General features: G+C 40.4%; 2 protein-coding genes across 6 annotated transcripts; one reads left to right on the forward strand and one right to left on the reverse strand.

Annotated features, from left to right (window-relative positions):
• The first annotated feature begins 44 nt into the window (after positions 1-44).
• C5H6orf120 (chromosome 5 C6orf120 homolog) lies at positions 45-2,864 on the forward strand. Its single transcript, XM_009242455.4, is given in 2 exon segments — positions 45-235; positions 238-2,864. Coding segments are annotated over 2 exon segments (867 nt in total). The 5' UTR covers positions 45-139; the 3' UTR covers positions 1,009-2,864.
• On the reverse strand, positions 1,889-22,081 carry PHF10 (PHD finger protein 10). Of its 5 annotated transcripts, none has more exons than XM_009242454.4 (12): positions 21,934-22,081; positions 19,104-19,210; positions 16,889-17,019; positions 15,902-15,979; positions 14,023-14,156; positions 13,776-13,925; positions 12,798-12,907; positions 10,432-10,585; positions 8,269-8,424; positions 3,632-3,740; positions 3,151-3,339; positions 1,889-2,076 (listed from the first exon to the last, which is right to left on the reverse strand). In XM_009242454.4, the coding sequence occupies exons 1-12, from the start codon at positions 22,018-22,020 to the stop codon at positions 1,991-1,993; spliced, it is 1,491 nt and encodes a 496-aa protein (XP_009240729.4). In that variant the 5' UTR covers positions 22,021-22,081; the 3' UTR covers positions 1,889-1,990. The 5 variants fall into 5 exon arrangements, with proteins under 5 accessions (XP_009240729.4, XP_002817646.4, XP_063581189.1 ...); XM_002817600.5 differs by having other exon boundaries at positions 15,902-15,985; XM_063725119.1 differs by lacking the exon at positions 8,269-8,424 and having other exon boundaries at positions 15,902-15,985.
• Between the last annotated feature and the right edge of the window lie 1,335 nt (positions 22,082-23,416).

Here is a 23,416-nt window from a genome sequence, read left to right on the forward strand (position 1 = left end):
GTTACTAGCCTGCCGCCCCTCGCGCCCACGCCCCTTTCGCTATCTCGCGACAGCTGGCGAGGCCTCGCTTCCGGCCGGCTCACTTACTGGCCTAGCGTCACTTCCGCCTCCTCCGGCGAGGCTCCGGCCTCGGGTCCGGATGCTTAACGCGCGGCCCCCTGCGGGGAGTGGTGGTGAGTCCGACGGTGCCACAGCGGCCCTGCCCCTGCCCCTGCACTTGGTGGGCGCCGCGTTACGGGGGGAAGGGTTAACCCACCCCCTCCTCCCCGGGGCCTCACGCGGGTGGGAAGGGACAGTCCCAGCGACAGACCAGGCTCCTGGACGCGCCGTGGCCCCGCGGGTGGACGGCGGGGACGGGCTCCGGTGCTGAGCGCCTCCCGTGTCCCCAGCAGCACTGACCAACTTGCAGGCCCCGGAGCTGAGCCGCCAGCCATGGCCGCTCCCCGCGGGAGGGCTGCGCCTTGGACGACGGCCCTGCTGCTGCTCCTAGCCTCCCAGGTCCTGTCTCCGGGAAGCTGCGCGGACGAGGAGGAGGTCCCCGAGGAGTGGGTGCTCCTGCACGTCGTCCAGGGCCAGATAGGCGCCGGGAACTACAGCTACCTGCGGCTGAACCACGAGGGCAAGATAGTCCTCAGGATGCGCAGCCTCAAGGGTGATGCGGACCTTTACGTCTCCGCCAGCAGCTTGCACCCCAGCTTCGACGACTACGAGCTGCAATCGGCCACCTGCGGCCCGGACGCCGTGTCCATCCCCGCACACTTCCGGCGCCCAGTGGGCATCGGCGTCTACGGACACCCCTCCCACCTGGAGAGCGAGTTCGAGATGAAGGTGTACTACGACGGCACGGTCGAGCAGCACCCGTTCGGCGAGGCCGCCTACCCCGCAGACGGCGCAGATGCCGGCCAGAAGCACGCTCGTGCCCCGGAAGACGCCTCGCAAGAGGAGGAATCTGTTCTCTGGACGATATTAATTAGCATTTTGAAACTGGTACTTGAAATTCTCTTTTGAGTCGTTGATCACGCTCTGGGATATAAAACCCTCCATCTGTGAAGCTGATTGCAGTTTGCTGTGAACCTTGCTACTTGTACTTGGTTGAAGTTCTAGGTACCTTTTTCTAGTCAAGGGATGGAAAAATAAAGCCATACGCAGTTTTGTTACCTCAGTTACCCCAAAAATAGGAAAAGCAGCAAGCACAGTATTTTCTTTTAAAGATCAAAATTCCTATAAAAGGACTGTGCACAGTGTTTAGACTCCATTTTCATTAGGCAGGTTGACTAAAAATGATTGCCGTAACAGGTTTATATAAAAAAAAATAGAGCAACCTTTCATGCTGTGACACAAATCAAAAGGTTGATAACTTTGTAATTTTACTCTGGAGATTCTAAGCGAAGTTCAAGGTGTAAGTTTTCAAGAGTTACTAAAATCAAGTTGGAAATGATTTATGTACACTTCCCTGAGCCTGGACTAAAGCCTCATGCCTGTACTCCAAGTAGGGATGGTACTTTTCTATACAAAAGGGATTTCCTGGCAGGCAGGTATTTACAAACTTTGTTCCTGTACCAGTCCAGTGATGACAACTCTAAATCTAGCTGCACCAAATCTTAGTAGGCTACTTGTCATACCTATGAAAATTCTTTAGTTATTAAATAACTTTGTCAATGCTACCTATGGTAGGCCAGAAACAATGTAGATTAGGAAGTTTCATGAAAATTAACTTTTGGGGCTATGGAGAAACAGTTAAGTATCTTAAGTTACTAAACATTTCCACTGAATTTTTGGAGTGAGCCAAGGTTACTATAAAATACTTTGGAAGATGAATTCTCTACCTGGAGTTAGTTTCGAGAGTAAGTGTAGCTTTTAACAGAAATAACTGCAGATTTTAAGCTCATAATTTGCAAAAAAAAATCTTTTATTGGCATGAAAATGAAAATGTAAATGGCACCAAATATTCCACTTAAATGCATATACAGTATTAGAGTCAAAAACTATTTTATCCCTCTTTGCTGTTTTTCCCCCTTCTGCCCACTTTCCTGGGTGTTGGGGGGGCCTGCTGACAACAGTCACAAATCCAGCGACCTAGGAAAAAAATTGTTAATATAGAATGAAAAATTATCTTTACAGGACTGAATTTTAAGCCCATCCATACTCTTCTTCCTTAGCTATCACTAATGATATTCCTCTGTGGATTTTGTGGTGAGAAGGGCACTACGAGTTCCTTAATTTAAGGAGAAAAAGTAAACAATCAATGTAATCAATGCCATGCAAAATTCATTGCAAGTCAAGGGGGATGGGAGAGATGCAATGCCATACGGTGATATGGACCTTTAAAAAAGTACAGTCTTTCCTGAAATTCAAACACTATCATACTTCAGAAGTTCAATACATACTTCAAAAGTTCAAAACCCATTCCGGAATTTGGTTTTTAAGACTTTCTCTCTCCTGCTCACTGGCAGCTGTGTGTCTTAACAGCATTCTTTCAAGTCCTGGTGTACTCTGCTGACAGCACTTTAAAACTTTAACAGCACAATGATAACTTATACTACATACTTGATCTGAATTACTACAGAAAAATAATTATGTTGCTTGCTTAATGATTACCAGGGAACTTCGTTGTAGGCATATATTTTATGAGTATTATACAGTGTTAACTATGCAAGTTCTAAAATTACACAATTATCTGTGTAATGTTTTAGTCCAATTACTGTGATTTATTCAACTCTGTTCTAAAGTTATCTGGAATTGTCATGCTGCCTCAATTTACAGAAATCTATAATAGATTTCTATAGAAATGTATAAAGACGTAGCAGTCATTTTGTTAAGTTTCTAAATAGATAACATATAAAAATAAAGGCTTTGAAACATGATGATGCTCTGTTACTTTAGTATTTCAGTAGAAAAACACAAGCTCATTCTATAGAACTATACTTCCAAAACTTAGCAGGGGCATTCTGGCCTTTCACTTATCCTTTAGTTGGAATTGTCTAGGGATGAAAAGCTGGTGGACATGACCTGTATAATCACAGCTTTGGTCATATTTGCACATAAGAGTCCACAAGCTCTTCATGTCATGATAGCGTTTATGCAGCCTTTTGGAGTGCTGGGAAAGTCTCATCACCCAAAGATAATGTTTGCTCTTTTTTTAATCTTTACCTGATGGAATAGCACCAAGGCCCACACAAAAAGTATGATAACCTCTGTCACACATATCACAGAACATCATTTCTTCTTCATGGTGGGGTTGTCCACATATAATGCATGTTTTACATTCCATACACTGCCATGGGTAGGTCTTAATCATAGAAACAAGCTCCATTGTCATATCCAGGCAAGAAGGATGGCCTAAATCAAAACCAGTATTAGTGGTATCTCACATAAGAAATTTTAACTTAATATGGCACATAAAATACTAGTTTGCTTTAGGACTTCCAGAGAATGGCTATAATGTCAAATCGCCAAGGAGAAATGAATATACAATGTAGAGGAAAACACATGGGCTGTGTCTATGCCTCACAAGCTACCCTGTGTATTTAATTTGATGACTCTGGTTGAAATCTGCCTGGAACTATAAATTCTAGTTTTTGAACCAACAAATACAGTGGTTAAAATTTTAAAAAGACATTTCAATACTTACCACTATTCTCACATTGGGAGCAGTGTATAAGTGATTCAGCCTTTCCTTTCTTGTTGGACTCCTTACCCTTCAGACAAATTCCACATATAGCATTTGGAATGACCTTTGGCTGGAAGGGTAGAAGAGGGCTATAAATTCATGCCGGAAGAGCTTACTATGGGTTTAAAAGGAATTCTGTTACTTTATTGTCCTATTTTTACTTTTGGTAACTTGCTAATGAGGACCATTTTGAAAGACAAAAGTTGACAGGAGTCTGCCTACAATGTAAGATTGCCTACTGAAGAAAGCATTAATTTCATCACAAAATTTTGTAAACAGCATGATCTCATAAGATTAAATGTAGTATTCTATACTCCCTATGTGCACAGTAAGACCTGTTTAATGCATGGAAGGAAAGACTAAATACAATGTCAAATGTCACTATTAATTGGACAAGAAAATCCAAGTAGCAATGACCATTAAATGTAAGACTTACTCTAAAAAGACCATTTTAAATAGCTCATATATTAATTTTGTTTAAAAACTGCTATTTTCCAAAACTGTAAAACTAGAGCTATAAAATCTAAGTTAAAAAATCAGTTTATCCTCATTGGTATAGTGGTATTTTTTAAAAAATCAGTTTAAACATTTTTAATTGAAAGATGTCTCATGCATACATTGGCGTGTACATAAACGTTTGCGGAAAACTTAGTTGTGTGATTATTCTCTTTGCATGTCTAATAAAAGAATCTATACTTAGGATTCACTATAAAATGTAAAATTATAAAAGGGAAAAATAAGTTTTCAGACAAGCAAAAAAAATTGCAGTCACTTAAAAAATACACGAACACTCTGAGTACTACTCATCTTTCAGATTAAAAACATGCATGGTCCACTGAAGGTGTCTGAATTTTAGACATATTTGGTTACACATGGAAATGACAAAGGAAAAAGAGTTCACTGCACTTAAAATTACTACGGGAGGGAGGGCATCCGAACGTCACAGTCTTGACTGTTACAAAATGACGTTCACTCATGCTATAGAAATAAGTAAATAACAGTGGTAAAAAAGAAAAGAGCAAGCATGGGCCAAGAATGAAATGGGGTAAGGGGACATACATACATACACACACACACACACACACACACACACACACACACACACGCACGTAGATGAACTGGGAAAATAATTATTTTAAGTAGAATTGTTTCATTTCTGCTTTATTCCACCCTGCCAAATGCATCCCTTTCCTAATTTACTGACCAAAGAGGAACCTAAACAAAACTCAAATGTTGTATACATTCCAGCTTTGAAATGTCTCACTGCCACCTTCATAACCTGTTAGACCTAAACAATTTGTTCTTAATTATTTTAAGTTTTGTACTTTTTAAATTATCTTTCTTTGCAAAAGATGACAGAGGCATTCAAAAAGAATTTTTGGCTTATTTATTTAAAAAAAGTCAACCTTATACATAAATAGAATAAAAACAAGAACTCTAAACAATCACAAATGTCTCTACAAAATAATAAATATCATGGAAGTTAAACATACATATAAAACTTTACTATTAAACTAATCTCCTGTATGTATTTTTATACCCTGCTCCCCCCAACAAAAGGATAGTGTCACATGCTCAAACCATTTAAGTCTTGCAGTGTAGTTACCCTCTGTTGTTACTGCTACATTCTAAACATAAGGTTCTCATTGTGTGTTCCTATACCTAAATAAAAAACAGCTAGGAAGTGCACTTCTATAATCCAAATTCTGGTTCAGTTATGATCATATCTGTACCTGCCATAATATACAGCAGAATTCTCTCTCTTAATCCATCAAAACTAAGAAATCTCTTTTGGTTATGGTACCTGTACTAAATGTAAAAGATATTTAATACTCATAGTTTAAGTTAGATACTGGCATAGTAAATACTCTAATATCTTTCACTAAAGTCAGGGAAGTAACCAAACAATATTAAATTCTAAAAACAGAACTCCTCATAGGAGATTCTTTACAAAACGCCAAGAGGAATAAAACACAAGGGTAGTCATTCACATTCTAGAGCAATTCAAGTTCTACAATCATTAAAATATACATTAAACATCTATGATAAAAGGGACACCAAAAAATTCTAGGTTTATTTCTAAGTTTAAATCATAATGATTTGTTAAATCACTTAGTTTTTCTTACCCAACAGTCTTCATCTTGATGAAAAGAGGGAAACATGAGAGAAGGGGAAGAGAGACAGCTTTGTAGCGTTTTCTATGATGAATGCTGCAGCTCAATATACAAAGCATCTGCCCTCTCTAAGAAGCCACAGTGCTGGCATCCAGGACTTTACACAGCAGATAACAACTGTGGCTTAGAGAAGCCAGTCTCAGTGGATTGCACAGTTGAGGGAGGGGTTAATGTGCAGCACTCTCCCCAAGGCCAATGGAGCACACTCCTATGTGTGTCTGGTTTAGACAATCAGTTCTACTTCAAATAACTGCAACATCATCAGAGTTCCACTATTGACAAGAAAACTGAAATACTCATCCTAATAGCTCTCAGCATCTCAAATAAAAGGCTCACAGTACACTTACTTTTCTACTTGAAAAACAGCCAAAGATAAGACTTTCATGGTAGCAATAATATAGATTTTAATTATATATTTATAGGCCGGAATCCTAATAATTATGCTTTAAATTTCAGGTTAATGTAACCTAAACAATACTGTCCTACGAATTAAGGGCAAGCACTAGTGAATCTTATTAAGCAAAGCATCAGATGCATTACTTTCTTGAATCTCATTTTTTTAATATATATATCTATATATATAAATATATATATAGATATATATATAAACAAACTATGACCTTTAGCTTGAAGTACCCTAATATTTAGGCACATCTTGGTTTATTAATACTTTTTATAAAGAGGTTAACTTTTAATAAGCATGTTCACATTAATGTATGATGACTAGATACTGGTTGTTCCCATCTTTGAAATACCTGAAACATTTTTAGGTACTAAAAATGTTCACAGATTATGTAAAATATAAATTTTGCATATCCTACTTGAGTACTATTAAGTTCAGTTAATCTATATGATTTCTTGTATACTAAATCAATGATAGTGTTGAATAGGTGATTTCCAGCCTGTATTAAAACATCTATTTCAATATTCTCTCTTTTTAACCCATGATCAATCAAGCTTACTGTTGGAAAGATCTTAGCACTCAAGAGTTAACAGGACACTGTGCTTTGAGTGGCCACTTCCATTTAAAGCTCTTAGCAGACTGGTAGAACACACTTATTCATGTATACTGTTTCTGAAATTTCATCTTTGGAGCTCACTTGCTTTCAGTTATTAAGCATTAATTTATATAAAGAAATTAGATAAGCTATATATGTAAAAACAAGTACAAAAATCACATAGCTGCAGCCTATTGCAGCCACCCTTGGAAGCCAACCCTTGCTGAATTGAATTAAGCTTAAAATTTGCTTGCTATAGGCTACAAAAAAAAAAAGAATTTTTAAGTTAATTACATAAAAGCATTTTCTAATAAAATATGAAATACACTAATAAGTCGCTTTTTTTACTTGAAGAAAGGTAAATGAACATGTTAGAACGTGTTCTAGTTAGTTTGAGGGAAAGGTGACTTACTTCAGCCTGTTCTTGTGAATTATTTACCACAATCACAGTTCTGACATACAAGGTGTTTAACAACTTCACTTGGCAAAACTTTCTCATCAGCTTACTCTTAAAATTTTCCTTCAATACACCTTTGTAAGTGCAATAAAAGCATGTTCTAATACATTTCAGACCAAAAGAATCAAAAGGCAGTATATTTTACTACCACCATCCCAAATATGAAACTGTACAGCTAATTCTTCCTTTTATGATATTCTTAAATCCCTATATGCAAATAAGGCTACTCACCTCTCACCTCACCTTTTCTTCAGAAGAAAAGGGAGTGGCAGACAGAGGGAGGAAAAGTTCAAAATACAATAATAGTTGCTGACAACCTACTACTTTACTCTGAGGATAATCAGATCAACAAGTTAACAAGTATGTTTTAATTCTTGTCATAGAATCATATAGGCGCTTTACCAAGGTTATGCTAAAAATCACTAAAATGTAAATAACGGGTTTTATTATTTTCTATCCCAGAGTTAGCTAAATTTAGCATATGGATCAAATAATCCTTAGATTAAACCCAGATCTTTCTTAATGAAAGGCACTAAAAAAAATGCAACTTAGTCTAACAGTATATCCACTCATACTTTATAGCTCAGCAGCTTTAGCTACACTAAATGCTGGGGCATTTAAAATGCCAAATAATTATGATCTTTACTCCAAGGAAAGAAAATATAAACTTCTGCCTATGAAATAATGTTTTAAAAACCCATACTTGCCTGGTTATTCTTTCAAAGAAAAAAAAAGACTTATAAATTGTACATATACAGAAAACAGAAGCTAAACCATAGCCAAAAGTGACAGAAAAGCCACCAAGGAAATAAAGCAAAAAAGAAAGCAGTGGACAAAGGGCACACGATAGAAGAACAGCTAGTGAAGTACAGCAGGCAGAAGCTCCACAATCGTGAAAGTCAAGTTAAAATATTTCAGGGAGAGAGGCTGGTCAGTAAAGAAGCTGAGTCAGGGGCTTTTTTCTTCTACCTTGTACCCAGGAACTGACTTGGACAGTACAGAACGTTTGGGACCATCTTTTCTTGGAGTGGCAGCTTTGTCTTTTGATTTCTGTCTTCCCTGGAAAGAGTCCTCCTGGCTGTCAGGAGGGCTTTCCCCTTCAGATACATTGCCAGAGGAGCTGTCCTGGAGTTTAAAAGGCAAAAACAAAGATTCTTTGGAATTAAGACAAATTTGAGTCTGGATTTTGAAAACTATGGAAAATATTCAAAAAAAGTTTTAAAGCTTTATCAATTTAAAAATAAAAAGATCATTCTAAATGTAAGAAAGCTTTTTCCAGTGGAGACTAAAGTAAGTTATGTTAAAAATCATTCATCCTTCTTCTAAGTATATTGTATAAAACTGATTCCATTCATATCAGTGCCCTCATCAACTTTGTTTTCTGACATAAGTCACAAAAATGCAATTATCCGCTTCAGCTACTATTAGGGCACACAGCTTCAACATCATTTTCCATGTCACAAGGGAACATATTTGTTTCATACAAAAATATATTGTTACAAATAAGTGTGGGTATTTTCACTGAGTACTAAAAGTCATTAAGAAGGTCCTTCAGGAAAAATGAAGTGCTGCAGTTAAAAAAAAAAAAAAAGTCCTTCAAGTACACATTTGTGTTTTCACAATGTTAAACTATGCACAGCCAATCCCTCAACTATCTACAACAGGATCTGAAATATTTTATATATTCAAGGTTTAAGACCTCAGTATCTGATCATTTAATTCTTCATTTTATAATTTAAAATGTTCTAATTAGAACTTTCATATAAATTATGAAAATTAGAAATTAAAAAATTAGGTTACCTAGAGCCTCCCCGATAAACACACACTGACTAGAAACATAAATATATCTACTTTATCTTTTTTCTGGGTGTCCACTTACATACATAAAGATACCGAGACTCACGCATTACCCCCTACCTCATTGTGCCCTCATTTTTTAAAACACAAAACTGGATTACACTGCGTGTGTATGCATATGTGTATTTTGGTATTTTAAAAGCATTATGTGCATTTTCTCACAATCATTATTCTTTGAACTGCACTTCTATCCTATAAATATAATATAATATTACCCACTGTGGGCATTAAAATTTATTTGTAACTTCCAGCATAAAAAATACTGTCAACACTCAAATGGACCTTTTTTTTCTAATTAAATTTTTTCAGCATCTCATTAAATCCTTAGGATAAATTCTACTAGTGGATTTGCTAGGTCAAATACTATGGAACTTAAACTGGTAAGACTGTCAAAATGCTTTCCCATAATGTTGGATTAGTTTACACTTTTCCTAGCAGTATGAAAGGAAGTCAGCTTCATCACCCTTTGCATGCCATAGCTCCCCTTTTAGCAACATGACAGGAGAAAAGTTGTGTCACCACTTTAATACTTGAACAGTATCTTATTTTGCATAATATATATTATTAAAGATGTTTTAGAAGCTGCTGGTGACAAGGAAATAATGTCCATTCAATGGTAGCACAATCTCACATTTAGGTTGGCTTCAATGAAAAGTTTGAAATAGCCAGTTACTTAAAACACAATGCTAAAGAAATTCAAAGCCCTATGTCATCACTGGGATCAAAGCCCTAAACCATCATTGGGATTTTATTCTCCTTCAGGTCCACAGAATACACCAACTGCCCATTGTCTTGCAAGTGCATTTTGCTACAAAAAAAAAGTCATACAGGAAAACCCAACAAATTGTACAACACATTACTAAACATAATATTTTCCTATAGGAAGCATAAGATTAAGCAAAAGAAACATAAGTTAATGCACTCCCCTAAACTAAGAAAACTACATTTCTGTGTCAAGAGATCAAATTCTGTTTTGTTCAATATTTTAAGCTGAAGAGACAGCAAGCTGAATAACTGATTGTAAGCTAATTTTCCATATCCTTGCCTAAATTGCTCACGGTAACTACAAAGGGGCGATTGTAAGTATAAAGCTTACCAAAGGCCATTCACTGCTTGTTTTTATCAAAACATACTATAAGTAACTTTTCTTAATGAATACTTTCTGGAAATTACATGCAACCATCCTTTTTCAAAGAGAGGGTGATGACAGAAGTTCAATGTAACAAAAACTCAAAGAGAAAGGAAATGCTTCCTACTGGAGAGAAATGTTCTCACCGAAGTGCCTTTATTTTTCCGTTTCTCGTCACCTCGACCATCTTCACCATCATCTGAATCACCGTCACTGTCTAGAGCAGGGAGCTCAGGATCCAGAGGGGGCTCATACAGGGCTGTGTTTAATGGCAGATACCGCAGCTCATCTGGTGAGTACCTGAAGTTCAGAGAGTTTATTTTCGGTTTCCCTTTATTATTAAATATAAACAGACTCGTCTTTGACCTATGAAGATAGCCTTAAACTTCTTGAGTAACCCCAAAGACTTTTGAAAAATAGAGTATTAATTTTTCATTTTTGTCATCAAGTAGGGTTAATTAATAAAAAGCCTGAACATCTTTTCACTAGACTTATGTAAAATATGCATTTGATTCTTACTAAGAGATAATGTGCCTCCCTTCTTTGCCCTCAACCCAAAAAAAGAAAAAAGTAAATAAAATGTCAGTAGCCCCAAGTCTGGCTGCCAGCTCACATCCACCTCCACCACTGTCCCAGGTCTTTGCTACTTCTCTGTGCTGTCACTCCATTTGTAAAACAGGCCTAATAACAGCATCTACCTCATACAATTTATATATATGCATTAACTTACTTAATGCATATATATCACACCAGTGCATGGTACATGATATTACTTAAAATAATGATATAGAAAGCAAAATTTTTAGTAACAAATTATTGTAAACAAATTTGGGAAGCATGTATTCAAACAAATTTAATCATCTATTTTGTCTGAAACTATATTGGCAATCTCTTCCCCTAGGTCAGACAGCAGTGCTTCGTGCCACCTCCATTCTCACCCTCAGTAGCCCTCATTCAGGAAGTGACCCTAGATCAAGACTTCTCCAACTAAGACAACACACCAAAAAGCAAAGGGGTTAATATACTTGCATATGACTTTTAATAATTTGCTGATGCCAAAATAAAATTTTTAAAAATTAAAGGCCAGGTGCAGTGGCTCACGCCTATAATCCCAGCATTTCAGGAGGCCAAGGTGGGTAGATCACCTGAGGTCAGGAGTTCGAGACCAGCCTGGCCAACATGGTGAAACCCCGTCTCTACTAAAAATACAGAAAATTAGCTGGGCGAGGTGGTGGGCACCTGTAATCCTAGCTACTCGGGAGGCTGAAGCAGGAGAATCACTTGAACCCGGGAGGCAGAGGTTGCAGTGAGCCGAGATCACGCCACTGCACTCCAGCCTGGGCGACAGCGTGAGACTCCATCTCAAAAAAAAAAAAAAAAAAAATTGAAGAAAAACTTTTAAAAAATTGATGCTCATGATTTAAATCTGAATTTAAAAAATCTTTTTTTAATTAAAAAAATTTCTGCCCAAGATTTGACTTTCAAATGGTGTGAGTTATGATACTATATTTTAAATTCTATTCTCTAAAAAATAGTATATTATGAAAAACATACGGTTCCAGAGTAAGGCTTAAGGTTGAAGTAAAAGCTGAGACTTTAAAACAAAATGGGCTGGGCGCAGTGGCTCACACCTTTAATCCCAGTACTTTGGGAGGCCAAGGTGGGCGGATCACAAAGTCAAGAGATCGAGAGTATCCTGGCCAACATGGTAAAACCCACCTCTACCAAAAATACAAATAATTAGCTGGGCGTGGTGGCGTGTGCCTGTAGTCGCAGCTATTTGGGAGGCTGAGGCAGCAGAATCGCTTGAACACAGGAGGCAGAGATTGCAGTGAGCCGAGATCACACTACTGCACTCCATCCTGGGTACGGAGCAAGACTCTTGTCTCAAAAAAAAAAAAAAAAAAAAAAGAATCCGTTAGCCCTGTTTTTTTCAGTTACATTTAGTGTGGGAATAGGAGATAAGTAACATTTAGGGTCCAGATTGGAGCAGCAGCCAGGCCAGGTCAGCAATGTGGCTGGGGCACCCAGCTGCCCATACCTGCCCCTCTCTGCTCCTTCTTTCATCTTCTGTGCAGTAAAAGTCAGTGTTTCTCAAACTCTAACCTGCACATGAATCATACAGACATCTGTTAAAATGCAGACTCTGAGTTATAGGTCTAGAGTTGTGCCTGAGATTCTGCATTTCCAACAAGCCTCTGAGCAATAATAGTGCTTTGGACCACGGAACATCATACCCTGAGCAGTGAGGTGCTATAGAACCCCCAGCATCTGTCTCTAACAAACCCAAACAGAATGGGCAGAGACAGAGGCATCCAGACTTCACCAGCATATATTCAAATTCTGACTACAGGGTGTTGTTTACCACAGAACCAGAGAATAGCAACACAAATCCTATACAATTTCTTACGGTGATATCTATAGACTCCAAAATTGTTAGGAGGCAAGTACAAAAGGCTCCGAAACCCCTTACCAATAGCCGATACCAACTGTAACTAAAACTACTAAATACCTCTTATAATATTCCTGGAACTGTCCGGGGATGAGAGCCACTGGGTAAGAACTGACCTTTGTTCGCTCTGTTGGCAAAACTTTGTACTTCCCTTGAGGTACCTGGATAACCTATGTTAACATAAAGAGAAACACAAAACTGATTCCATGCTAAGAATCAAGGCTTTAGGAAGAGTCCCCACATGCTCTGCACTGAACGCCCACTTCCCCCTAGAAAAGCTAAAATTTTAGGAGATATTGGGAGCTATAACCTAAGAGGACAGTTGGTGCTTTCAGTTCTATGTATTATTGTTTTAGAGGCCTATTCTCCTGAGGAATGGCAGTGGATCTCTTGCTCACTACTTAACAGCAGAGTGATCTGGGTAGCTTATACGACTTCTCTGTAGCTCAATTTCTTTATGAAATGGAAGTAATCCTAGTTCCAACCTCACATGGTTACTATGAGAATTAACATGCAAATCTCTTTTAAAAACTCTTGGGACACACAGCAAGTATGATATGTAGCTATTATTAATCTCATTTAGTAGAATTATCAACCGTAAAGCAAAAGACATCTCACAAAAAAATGTAAATTGAGTATTATTAAGCACACCATTAAAAATAATATCTCAACTTCTGAGGAAAAAAAGAACACCTAGGTGTCAGCATGGCCAACATGGTAAAACACCATCTCTACTAAAAATACAAAAAATTAGCTAGGTGTGGTGGCAGGCACCTGTAATCCCAGCTAATGGGGAGGCTGAGGCAGAAGCATCACTTGAACCCAGGAGGCGGAGGTTGCAGTGAGCGGAGACCATGCCACTGCACTCCAGCCTGGGCTACACAGACTCTGCCACAAAAAAAAAAAACAAAACAAACAAACAAAAAAAAACACACACACATAGGTGGTACAAAAAATAACGATAAAGGAGGTAATGGGCACTCTGAAATAACAAGTAATAAACTAAGTTCAGAGGGTACTAAATTTAAGTTATCCTACATGTGTCTGCAAGTCAAAATAAGCTCTTCTTTCTTCCATGCGTTCCCGGTTTAAGTTGCTATTAAATTCAGCTGCTTTTTTGGCAGCTTTCTTAATATACTCAGGCACTTTACTGGCTTCAACTTTCTGAGTATTCTGTTGTTGCATTTGCTGGAAAAAAAAAATACAGTTGGAAGTCACATATAACTTTATGAAATGTCATTCTCCCCAACCCAAATAAAAAATGCCAGTCACCTCAATTACTTACGGAATACTCTTTATAATGGTCTGTAATTCGCTGACGTTCTTTTTCTTGCAGAATAACAGAATACTCAGCATGTTTGGCTGGATATTCTTTTATCATTAAATCAATCACTTCATCACTGCGCAATGCTGTTAAACCTATTTTAGACCAAAAAATAAAAAAAAATAAAGAAGCTCTTTTAAGGATAAGTGAACAAAAGCACTCTTCAAAATTTACTTCTTCAAACCACTCCACATTGTAATGGTTTTCCAATAGCCAAAGCAAAATATCTTAGTACATTTGAAAATAATTAAACTTAATATTCATAATATAAACTCGAGCAATTAAAAGATTATCTTGCAAAAGGCAAACATATCAATTTTTCAACCAAACAAGTTTATTTTTAAGATTCTATGTGCTTTGAACATATATCCCTTTAGTTGGAAACAACCGTTAAATAATGAAATGCACTAACTACTAACAAGTACTACAGAATAATGGATGAATAAAAAAAAAAGTTCAGTGTATTATAGTTCCCAGTCTTCAAATTCCATACAAAAGAAATATTACAATCAATTAAAATTTCACCAAAAACATCAGCACACACACACATATCATGGAGAAAATTTTCAAAACTCACAGTATCAGATTTCACCAATTGCTAAAATGCATTCCCAAGAATTTATATAAAAAGTAGCCATGTTGCATTAAAATGTTTGTGAAAAAAAGATTACAAATAAAGCACAGACATAATTATACAGAACTAAAAATTGAACAAAATTTGCCTTTTTGCATTTTAGAGATGTGGTCTCGCCATCTTGCCCAGGCTGGAGTGCAGTGGCTATTCACAGACATGATCACAGCACACTACAACCCCAAAGTCCTGTGTTCCAGTGATCCTCCTCCCTCAGCCTCCCAAGTAGCTGGGACTACACGCACACACCATGCACTTAGCAAAGAACCTACAACTTAAAAAAATATATTGTACAAGCTTTGCACACAAAATACAAACACTCTGAAAACTCTGTAAAAATTATTAGACAAGGGCTAGGCATGGTGGCTCATGCCTGTAATCCCAGCACTTTGGGAGACCAAGGTGGGTGGATCACAAGATCAGAAGTTGGAGACCAGCCTGGCCAATATAGTGAAACCCCGTCTCTAATAAAAATACAAAAATTAGATGGGTGTGATGACATGCGCCTGTAGTCCCAGCTGCTCGGTAGGCTGAGGGAGGAGAATTCCTTGAACCCAGGAGATGGAGGTTGCAGTGAGCTAAGATCGTGCCACTGCACACCAGCCTGGACAACAGAGAGAGACTCTGTGTCAAAAAAAAAAAAAAGAAAAATTAGACAATTATACTCTGTTATAGAATAGAGGTTGATCCTTGACTTGCAATGGGGTTACATATGATAAACCCATCCTAAGTTGAAACTATCCTAAAAAGAAAAAGCATTTAATACATCTAGCCTACCAAACATCTTTGCTTACCCTAGCCTACCTTAAACATGCTCAGAAAACTGACATCAGCCTACAGCTGGGCAAAATCAGCTAACACAAATTTTCATATAAAGTGTTGAATATGTCATGTGATTTGTTACATATTATACTGAAAGTGAAAAGAATAATGGTTGTATAGACACTTGAAGTATGGTTTCTACTGAATATGCATTGCTTTCACACCATCATGAAGCTGAACCATCATAAGTCAGGAACTACATGTGTGTTCAAGCTTCATTATCCTGTGCATTTTAACAATAATCAAAAATGAAGTAAATAATGTAGCATTTAAATAGTTCAATTTATTTTACTAATTTTGTAAAATATTTTAGGAAATAAGATACTTATCTAGTATTATCTCATAAATGTTCAGCTTGAAAAATTCACATTAAAAAGCTATTCTTACCTAGAGTGCACTGAGTTTCAGTAATGACATTTAGCTCTCTCAGGTAGAGTTTCTCCTTGTGAGATAAATCTCGTCGCTCTAAATCTCCAAAAAAAAGAACAAAAGACTATTAAAAACAGCAAAACCTTATGCACTTGTAAAACTTTTAAAAGCTTAAAAACCTTGATTTTTTAAAGTATTCATATTACATATTCCAAATATTATTAAAGGGGCTACAAAAAAATTTATAAATTCAAGAAATAACACTCAGCAAGACACAAAAGTTAGAATAAAATAGGACATAGAATAATCCAAAGCAAGAAGGTCATACAAATAACTATACTAAACTAGTTCATGAGGAATAGCCTTTCTCAAATTCAGATATGGCTCATATAGCTAACTCTATTCCTTAGATCAAGGGACAATGGTAAAAATCCCAAACTTGACTATAAAATGATTTTTTCTAAAATTTTCCCCACGAAATTCATGTTTCCCATTTTGCTTTTAAATCAGTTTATGAGCCATAGAAAATATCAATAAGGAAGAGAGATGCTGAATGATAGTAGTAAGTGAAACACAGCCACGCATGGTGGCTCACACCTGTAATCCTAGCAATTCAGGAGGCTGAGGCAGGAGGATAGCTTGAAGCCATGAGTTTGAGACCATGCTGGGCAACATAGCAAGACTTCACATCTCTAAAAAAATAAAAATTAAAAAAATTTGCCACACCTGGTGGTGCACACCTGTAGTCCCAGATACTTAGAAGGATGAGGCAGGGAGACAGCTAGCCCAGGAGTGCAAGGCTGCAGTGAGCTATAATTGCACCAGTGCACTCTAGTCTGGGTGACAGAATGAGACCCTTAGTCTTTAAAAAAAAAAAAAAAAAAAAAAAAAAAAAACAGCAAGCACAAGAATATAAAATATAATCTACAGAAAAATTCAGAAGTTGACAGTGTATCATAAAGAATTACCATCAATTATAAATTAATCTATTATATAAACTAGTACCTGGATATTTCCTTTTAAAGGAGGTCACACCCAAATATTCACTGACTTGTTCTTGAAGCATATAGTATTCTCCTGTTTCATCAGGTGGCCATTTGTACTCTATCAAGTTTTCTGCTGGATAGTAACTAAAGCTAAGTACAGAAATATATATTATGCATTAAATGTAGCTTTCATTAATTTTTAATCACTTTTATTGAGGATATTTTGAAAACTATTTTAAGTATTTAAATTATTTGCCTCCTATGACTTGACTTCCTGTGTATCAAAGAAAATTACAAAACAGGTACAAGGAATAGAAATAATTATCTGGTCTACCAAGTCAAAAAGGTACAGTGAAAATAACATCTTTTATACACTGGGAAGAACCTAGAATCACAATTGCTAAGAACGAAGGCATTTTTAGTTTAAGGGACCTATGAGGCCAAAGCAAGGTGATGATGGTATCAGCTCTGAATTCTTTCTCTTGGGCTTAAAATGCATAGCCAGTATTTCACCCACCCAAGGAATAATCAACTTCTCTCTTGTCTACTGTTCAGTGAGTCATAAATAGCTGAGAAAACAGAACTCTTAAAAACCTATTAACTCAGTGCATCATATCATAAACCATCACTGTTTGTTCTCAGATACTCCACAAACCCAGAAGCAAAGAATGGACCTAGTTTGAAGGTGCCAGGGTATCACAGTCGATCTCCATCCTGAGTAACAGAGTACAGATTTCAGGATCTGGGCCAATTCAACCTCTATATTGGACATGGGAAAGTGACACTATGTTATGCATCCATCTATTTAAAAAGTAACCTTTAAAAAGAACAGTGTTCTCAAAAATGGTGCTGGGAAACTGGGTATCCACATGCAAAAGTATAAAATTGGACCTTTACCTCATATCACAACTCGAAATGGATCAACAACCTAAATATAAAAGCTAACTAGAAAACTCTTAGAAGAAAACACAGAAATCTTTCACAACCTTGGATTTGGCAGTAGATTCTTACATATGACACCAAAAGCACAAGCAACAAAAGAAAAAATAGATGAAAAATTTGGGCTTCATCAAAATTGAAAATTTTGTACAGGGACACTATCAAGAGAGTGAAAACACAACCCACAGAATAGGAGAAAATATGTGTAAATCATATTTTTGATAAAGTATTAATATATAAAATATATTTAAAAAGCTCCTACAACAAAATAAAACCCAAATAAAAAACGGACAAAGAACTTGAATAGACATGTCTCCAAAGAAGCTATACAAATGGCCAAGAAGCAGATGAAAAGATGTTCAATATCAGCAGACATTATGAAAATGCAAATCAAAATCACAATAAAATATCGCTCCACACCTTTTAGGATAACTATTATTTTAAAAAATGAAAAATAACAAATTGGTGAGAAATGTGAAGAAACTGGAAACTGTGAATTGCTGGTAGGAATGTAAATTGGTGTGCAGACCCTATGGAAAACAGTTTGGCAGCTTCTCAAAAAATTAAACATAGGATTACCATACAATCCAGCTACTCCACTCCTAGATAAACATCCAAAAAAACTGAAAACACAAACTCTGAACACCAATGCTCACTGTAGCATTATTCACCTTGGCCAGAAGGTGGAAACCCAAATGCCCATCAACATCTGAATGGATAAACAAACAGTATATACATAAAATGGAGTATTATTCAGCGTTAAAAACAGAACAAAAGTCTGACATATGCTACAAAGATGAACCTTGAAGATATTCGAAGTTCTAAGAGAAATAAGGCAGCCACAAAAGGACAAATATTTTATGGTTCCACTTATATGAAGTAACTAAGTAGTCGTATTCATGGAAACAGAAAGTAGAATGATGGTTGCAAGGGGCTAAATAAAGGGAGAAAGGGAAGTTATTGCTTCATGGTTATAAAGTTTGGGGTAGTGAAAAAGTTTTGGAAATGGATAGTGGTAATGGCTGCACAACACTGTGAATGTAACTGATGCCAATGAATTTCACACTTAAAAATTCTTAAAATGATTAATTTTATGTATGTATTTTACTATCATAAAATTGTTTTTTAATTACACTCAGTAGCAAGACCAACTTTGATGGCACATTATAGAACAGGAAGAAAATATTCTACAATTTTTAATAATTGCCTTTGCCAGAGCTGGGGGAAAGGGAAGAGGATGTTAAGGCAAAGAGAAACATCACAAAAAATATTAATAACCGGTAAAATGACAGTACCCAAGATCTTGACTTGAAGTTTCACAACTCCTAGAACTATCTCCTGAGCCCATTCGCCTCCTTTTGGATGGCTGGGTCCCATCATTTGAATTATCTTCATTATCATCCTATACATTTAAAAGATTCAAAAATAATAATTAGAGAAAGAATAAAAGAACAGTAAGTCTCAATAAGTGAAAGACTGTCTAACGACAACTAGTCATACAAGTATTAACTTCGTATTATAATTAAAAGGGACCAAGAGTTTGGCATGAGCAAGACCTTGAATAAAATTTAAAACTGATCTTCAATCCAATCCAAATAAGAACATTTTCAATGAACCTGTAAATGTAAATCTGCTTTTGCTTTCTGTTCTTCATAAACATATCAAACTGCTGCATCACTCTAGGATTAAAGCACACTCTCCTACCCAAGCTCGGGGGGAAAAAATGTATGGATCATTTAAAGTTCTCAATTCAACTTGGAGCCGGTTCATAGGACTATTTTAATTGACTACTTTAGGCATTTATGTCCCTGTGAAAAGGGGACATACGAGACTGAAAACAATTCTAACTACTCACTCTTCTTCTTACACTGCTAAAATTTAGCAAAAATATACCCTAATAAGGGTCATTAATCTATAATACAGCAACACACACACCAAAAAAAAAAGCTTAAGAGCGGGAGGGGAATTTTTTTTTTTTTAAAGAAGAGGCTTATATATTTTTAATGTAATCCATTATGTGGCAAGAACATCAAGGTTATAAATTCAACCATTTCATTCAGAAAAAGTACCATATGTTAGGAAATTGATTTATTTACTTATTAGCCAAGGCTTAAGGTCTAAAAATCATAATTTCTTTAATGTAATATAGCTTTCAATGCTAATCCAATTTTGCTAAATACCATAGTCCTGTTGCTACATATTAAAATGAAAGCAATCCTGCAAAAGAATATAGAGAGGCAATATGGTATAGTGGCCAGGCATGCCAGAGCTGGACGGCCTGGGTTCTCACTGCCCACTGTCCCTTACTAGCTGAGTAGGTTATTCTCTGTGAGCATCTCCTTATCTGAAAATTTGAGACTATAATAGTGCCCGTATTACATGGCTAATTCAATGATTAAATGAGCTACTGTATTAAAAGTACTTAGAACAAGGACTAGCGAGTTATCTGATAAATATTGGTTAAAATGATGATTATGATGATAATAAAGTCTCAAATGTCTCTAGCTCCAAGTAATTTAGTTTATTTTCCAAATAGTAAAACATATATTCTTTTTCACTCCTTATAAGTATTTCATTAAAGAGCTCTGCATAGTCTAAATCTACTCTCTGAAAATTTGCATAAGTATCACAACTGCAACACTGCATATTCAATACTTTCAACATAACTCATTTTAAACATTCCAGTACTTTTTCTATTTTATTGGTGAGCATTTTAAGGATTTTTATATCCTTAAATATATTTCCCTTTAGCTAAAAAGTTTAGACACTCAAATATATACAAAAAGTTAAAAATGCAAAGTGCTCAAAAAAGCTGAGACTACAATTTCATCAAGTGTTTTAAATTACTACTACATATTCTAGGCAAAGGCATTATTATATAAAGTGAGCATCTGGGCAGCGGGCCTTTTTCTTGAGGGAGGTAGTAACAGCAATATTGTTCCCAATACATGACGGAATAAGGTAAGAATTTCCGTGTAAACGCAATACTGATACAGAGGCCCATGTTTTCAAAGACTCCCAAACGTACTAAATCAGAAATGTGCCTTCCAGAGTTACAGGTGGTTTCCAACTACAGATCAGATGAATTTCTATGCATCACATCCTTCCTAAGGCTCAGGGATCAAGAGTGCACTCAGGGAGCACTGGCTCAGTGCCCTCCAGGTGCTGGGCCAGACGTCAAATGCTGGAAGTGCAAGGATGTGCATTCAGAGTCTTATAATCTAGTTACTTCCATTGGCGAGGGCCTTTGAGGAACCTTCAAAATGAGTCTCTTACAGAACGGTGGACGTGCGCAGCGGGAAAAGCTCCCAGGCAGGCGCGGCCCAGCTAGGCTGCCACAGGACGGCTTCCCCTGCCAACACGCACGCCGCACACCGCACGAAGGCTGGCTGGCTCTGAAGCATTCCAGTTCCCACCGCCTTCTAATTTCAATCCAATTTCAAGCTTTGAGGCTTTTAAAACATCATTCCTCCCTTCCAACCTTCTGTCACAAACTGCTAGCCTAGCTTCAGAACCAAAACGTTTTGATGCGTGACACTACTGCTCATCTCCATTTTCTCCACAAACACCAATTTCTTTTCACCTCCTCAAGCAGTAAAAAGTTTTAAACACAGACTTCCGCTGAAAACATCCGGACGCTTGCGTATTAAGTTAGTTATTACAGTAAGTTCACTGAGTGTGCTGATTTTCCATATCGTTCGCCACTCGCTGTTTTGCAGTAAGCTTTCAAACACTTCAGCAAACTATGCGCGGAATGAAGGCTGAGCGAACGCGCGCTTCTGCAGGCCCCTCCGAGGCCAACTCTCTCGGCCCCGGGCGCGTTCCGTCCCACGGCTGACCCAGGAAGAGGCGTTTTGGGGACAAGCTTGTCAAGCGGGGCCGGCTGCCAACTTCGGGGAAGCCGCGCCGCGCCGCGTCCCCCGCCCGCCCGCACTTGTTGCTCGCTAGAGGCCGCGGGCTCCCCTCGGGGCCCCGCCTCGCCGACCACCCCCGGTCTCAGGCGCGGCGCCCGGCCTGGGCCCACGCCCCCGGGACGCTGGGCGGCCGCCGATGGGACTGGGCCGAAGCCCCGGCACCAGGGCCCGGGACGGGGTCAGGGTCGGGTCGCACCGGCCACTTCCTCACCTTCGGGGACTGCGCTCCGGGGGTGGCTGGGTCGCTGTCACACGGCCGCGGGGACAGCGCAGCCCCGGGCCCGGCCGCCGCCGCCATCAGCCCGAGCGCCCCGCGCCGCCGCCGCCGCCGTCGCCTCCGCCTTGTCCCGGCCGCCGCCGCCGCCGCTGCCGCCGCCGCCGCCGCTGCCGCGCGGGCCCCCCGCCGCCCCGGCCCCGCCCCCTCCGCCCGCCCGCCCGGGGGCCGGCCCCTGCCGCCGCGCGCCCCGCGGCCCGCCAGCGCCGCCGCCACCGCCATGGCCGCCGCCAGCGCGCCGCCCGCGCGGGAGAGCGCCAGAGGCTGGGAGGGCGCGGGGCTGCGGGCCGGAATGGAGGAGGCCCAGCGGCGGCGGCGCTTCTCACGTCAGCCCAACCCGCCTGGTCGCGGCCACCGCCTCAGCACCGCCGCCCCCCACAGCTCCGCCGCTGGCCTAAGCGCCGCGGCCCCCCACAGTTCCGCCGCTGGCCTCACCGCCGCCGCGGCTCCCTTCAGCCCCGCCACTCGCTCGCCTTAGCCCCGCGGCCGCCTCAGCCCCGCCGCTCCCCTCAGACCCCCGGCCGCCCCGGCCCCGCCGCTCCCCTCAGCCCCGCGGCCGCCCCGACCCCGCCGCTCCCCTCAGCCCCGCGGCCGCCTCGGCCCCGCCGCTCCCCTCAGCCCCGCGGCCGCCTCGGCCCCGCCGCCGCCTGGCTCCCCACGGCCCGGCGTTATACTCGGCCGCGGCTCCCCCCAGCCCGCGGCGCGCCCCACCTCCCGCCCGCCCTCCGGCCCGCCCCGGCCCGGCTCGTCGCCACTTGGCGCGCTCGCAGCCGCCCCCTCCCCGCGGCCCCCGGCCCGGCCCGGCCCGGCCCCTCCGCGCGTCACCCTCGCTCCCTCCCGCTCTCCGCGCCCCCGCCCCGCCCCTCCCGGGGGTCCCCGCCCCGCCCCCTCCCGGGGGTCCCCGCCCCGCCCCCTCCCTGCCGGGGGTCGCCCTGCCCGGAGCAGCCGCGCGGAGACTGCGCGGCCTCCGCCTGTACGCGCTCGCGGTCGCCGCTCGTCTCCCGCCTTTGTTCTCGGGCCGCCCCTCTCGCTGGCGGCGCTCCGAGAGAGCAGCGGAGCCACCTGCCCGGGCCGCGCTTCCCCGAGCATCCGCAGCTGCCCCCGGGGGCTGTCGGCGCCCGCCCCGGAGCGTGCGGGAGGCACGGCGGGAAGAAGTCGCTGAGATTCGGCCCTCGTGGCTTTGCGTTCCCGCGTGGTTGATGCCTCCGCCGAGAACGCGGTCGGCCGGGAGCCGGGGAGGAGCGTGGACACCGGCCTGGCAGGTACCCCCGCGAGAACGTGGGAGCCGGTGTATTTCAGCTGCATTTATTACTCATCTCAGGCTGCACCAGGGCACTTGTAGGACCGCACTAAAAACAGCGGAAAGTGAGGAGCCAAGCCTGGGTCCGGAGCGGGCCGCCGTACAGCTGGCCTCATGGAC

Source organism: Pongo abelii, chromosome 5 (genome assembly GCF_028885655.2).
Source record: "Pongo abelii isolate AG06213 chromosome 5, NHGRI_mPonAbe1-v2.0_pri, whole genome shotgun sequence".
Taxonomy (NCBI): Eukaryota; Metazoa; Chordata; class Mammalia; order Primates; family Hominidae; genus Pongo; species Pongo abelii.

Excerpts from the sequence above, each read along its gene's own strand:
- PHF10 (XM_002817600.5), bottom strand. The coding sequence starts at position 22,020 with ATGGCGGCGGCGGCCGGGCCCGGGGCTGCGCTGTCCCCGCGGCCGTGT. Across the intron at positions 15,986-16,888 it reads CTTTAAAAGGAAATATCCAG|ATTTAGAGCGACGAGATTTA; the intron begins GTACTAGTTTAT and ends TTTTTTTTGGAG. Across the intron at positions 10,586-12,797 it reads TTCCAGGAATATTATAAGAG|GTACTCACCAGATGAGCTGC; the intron begins GTATTTAGTAGT and ends TCTGAACTTCAG.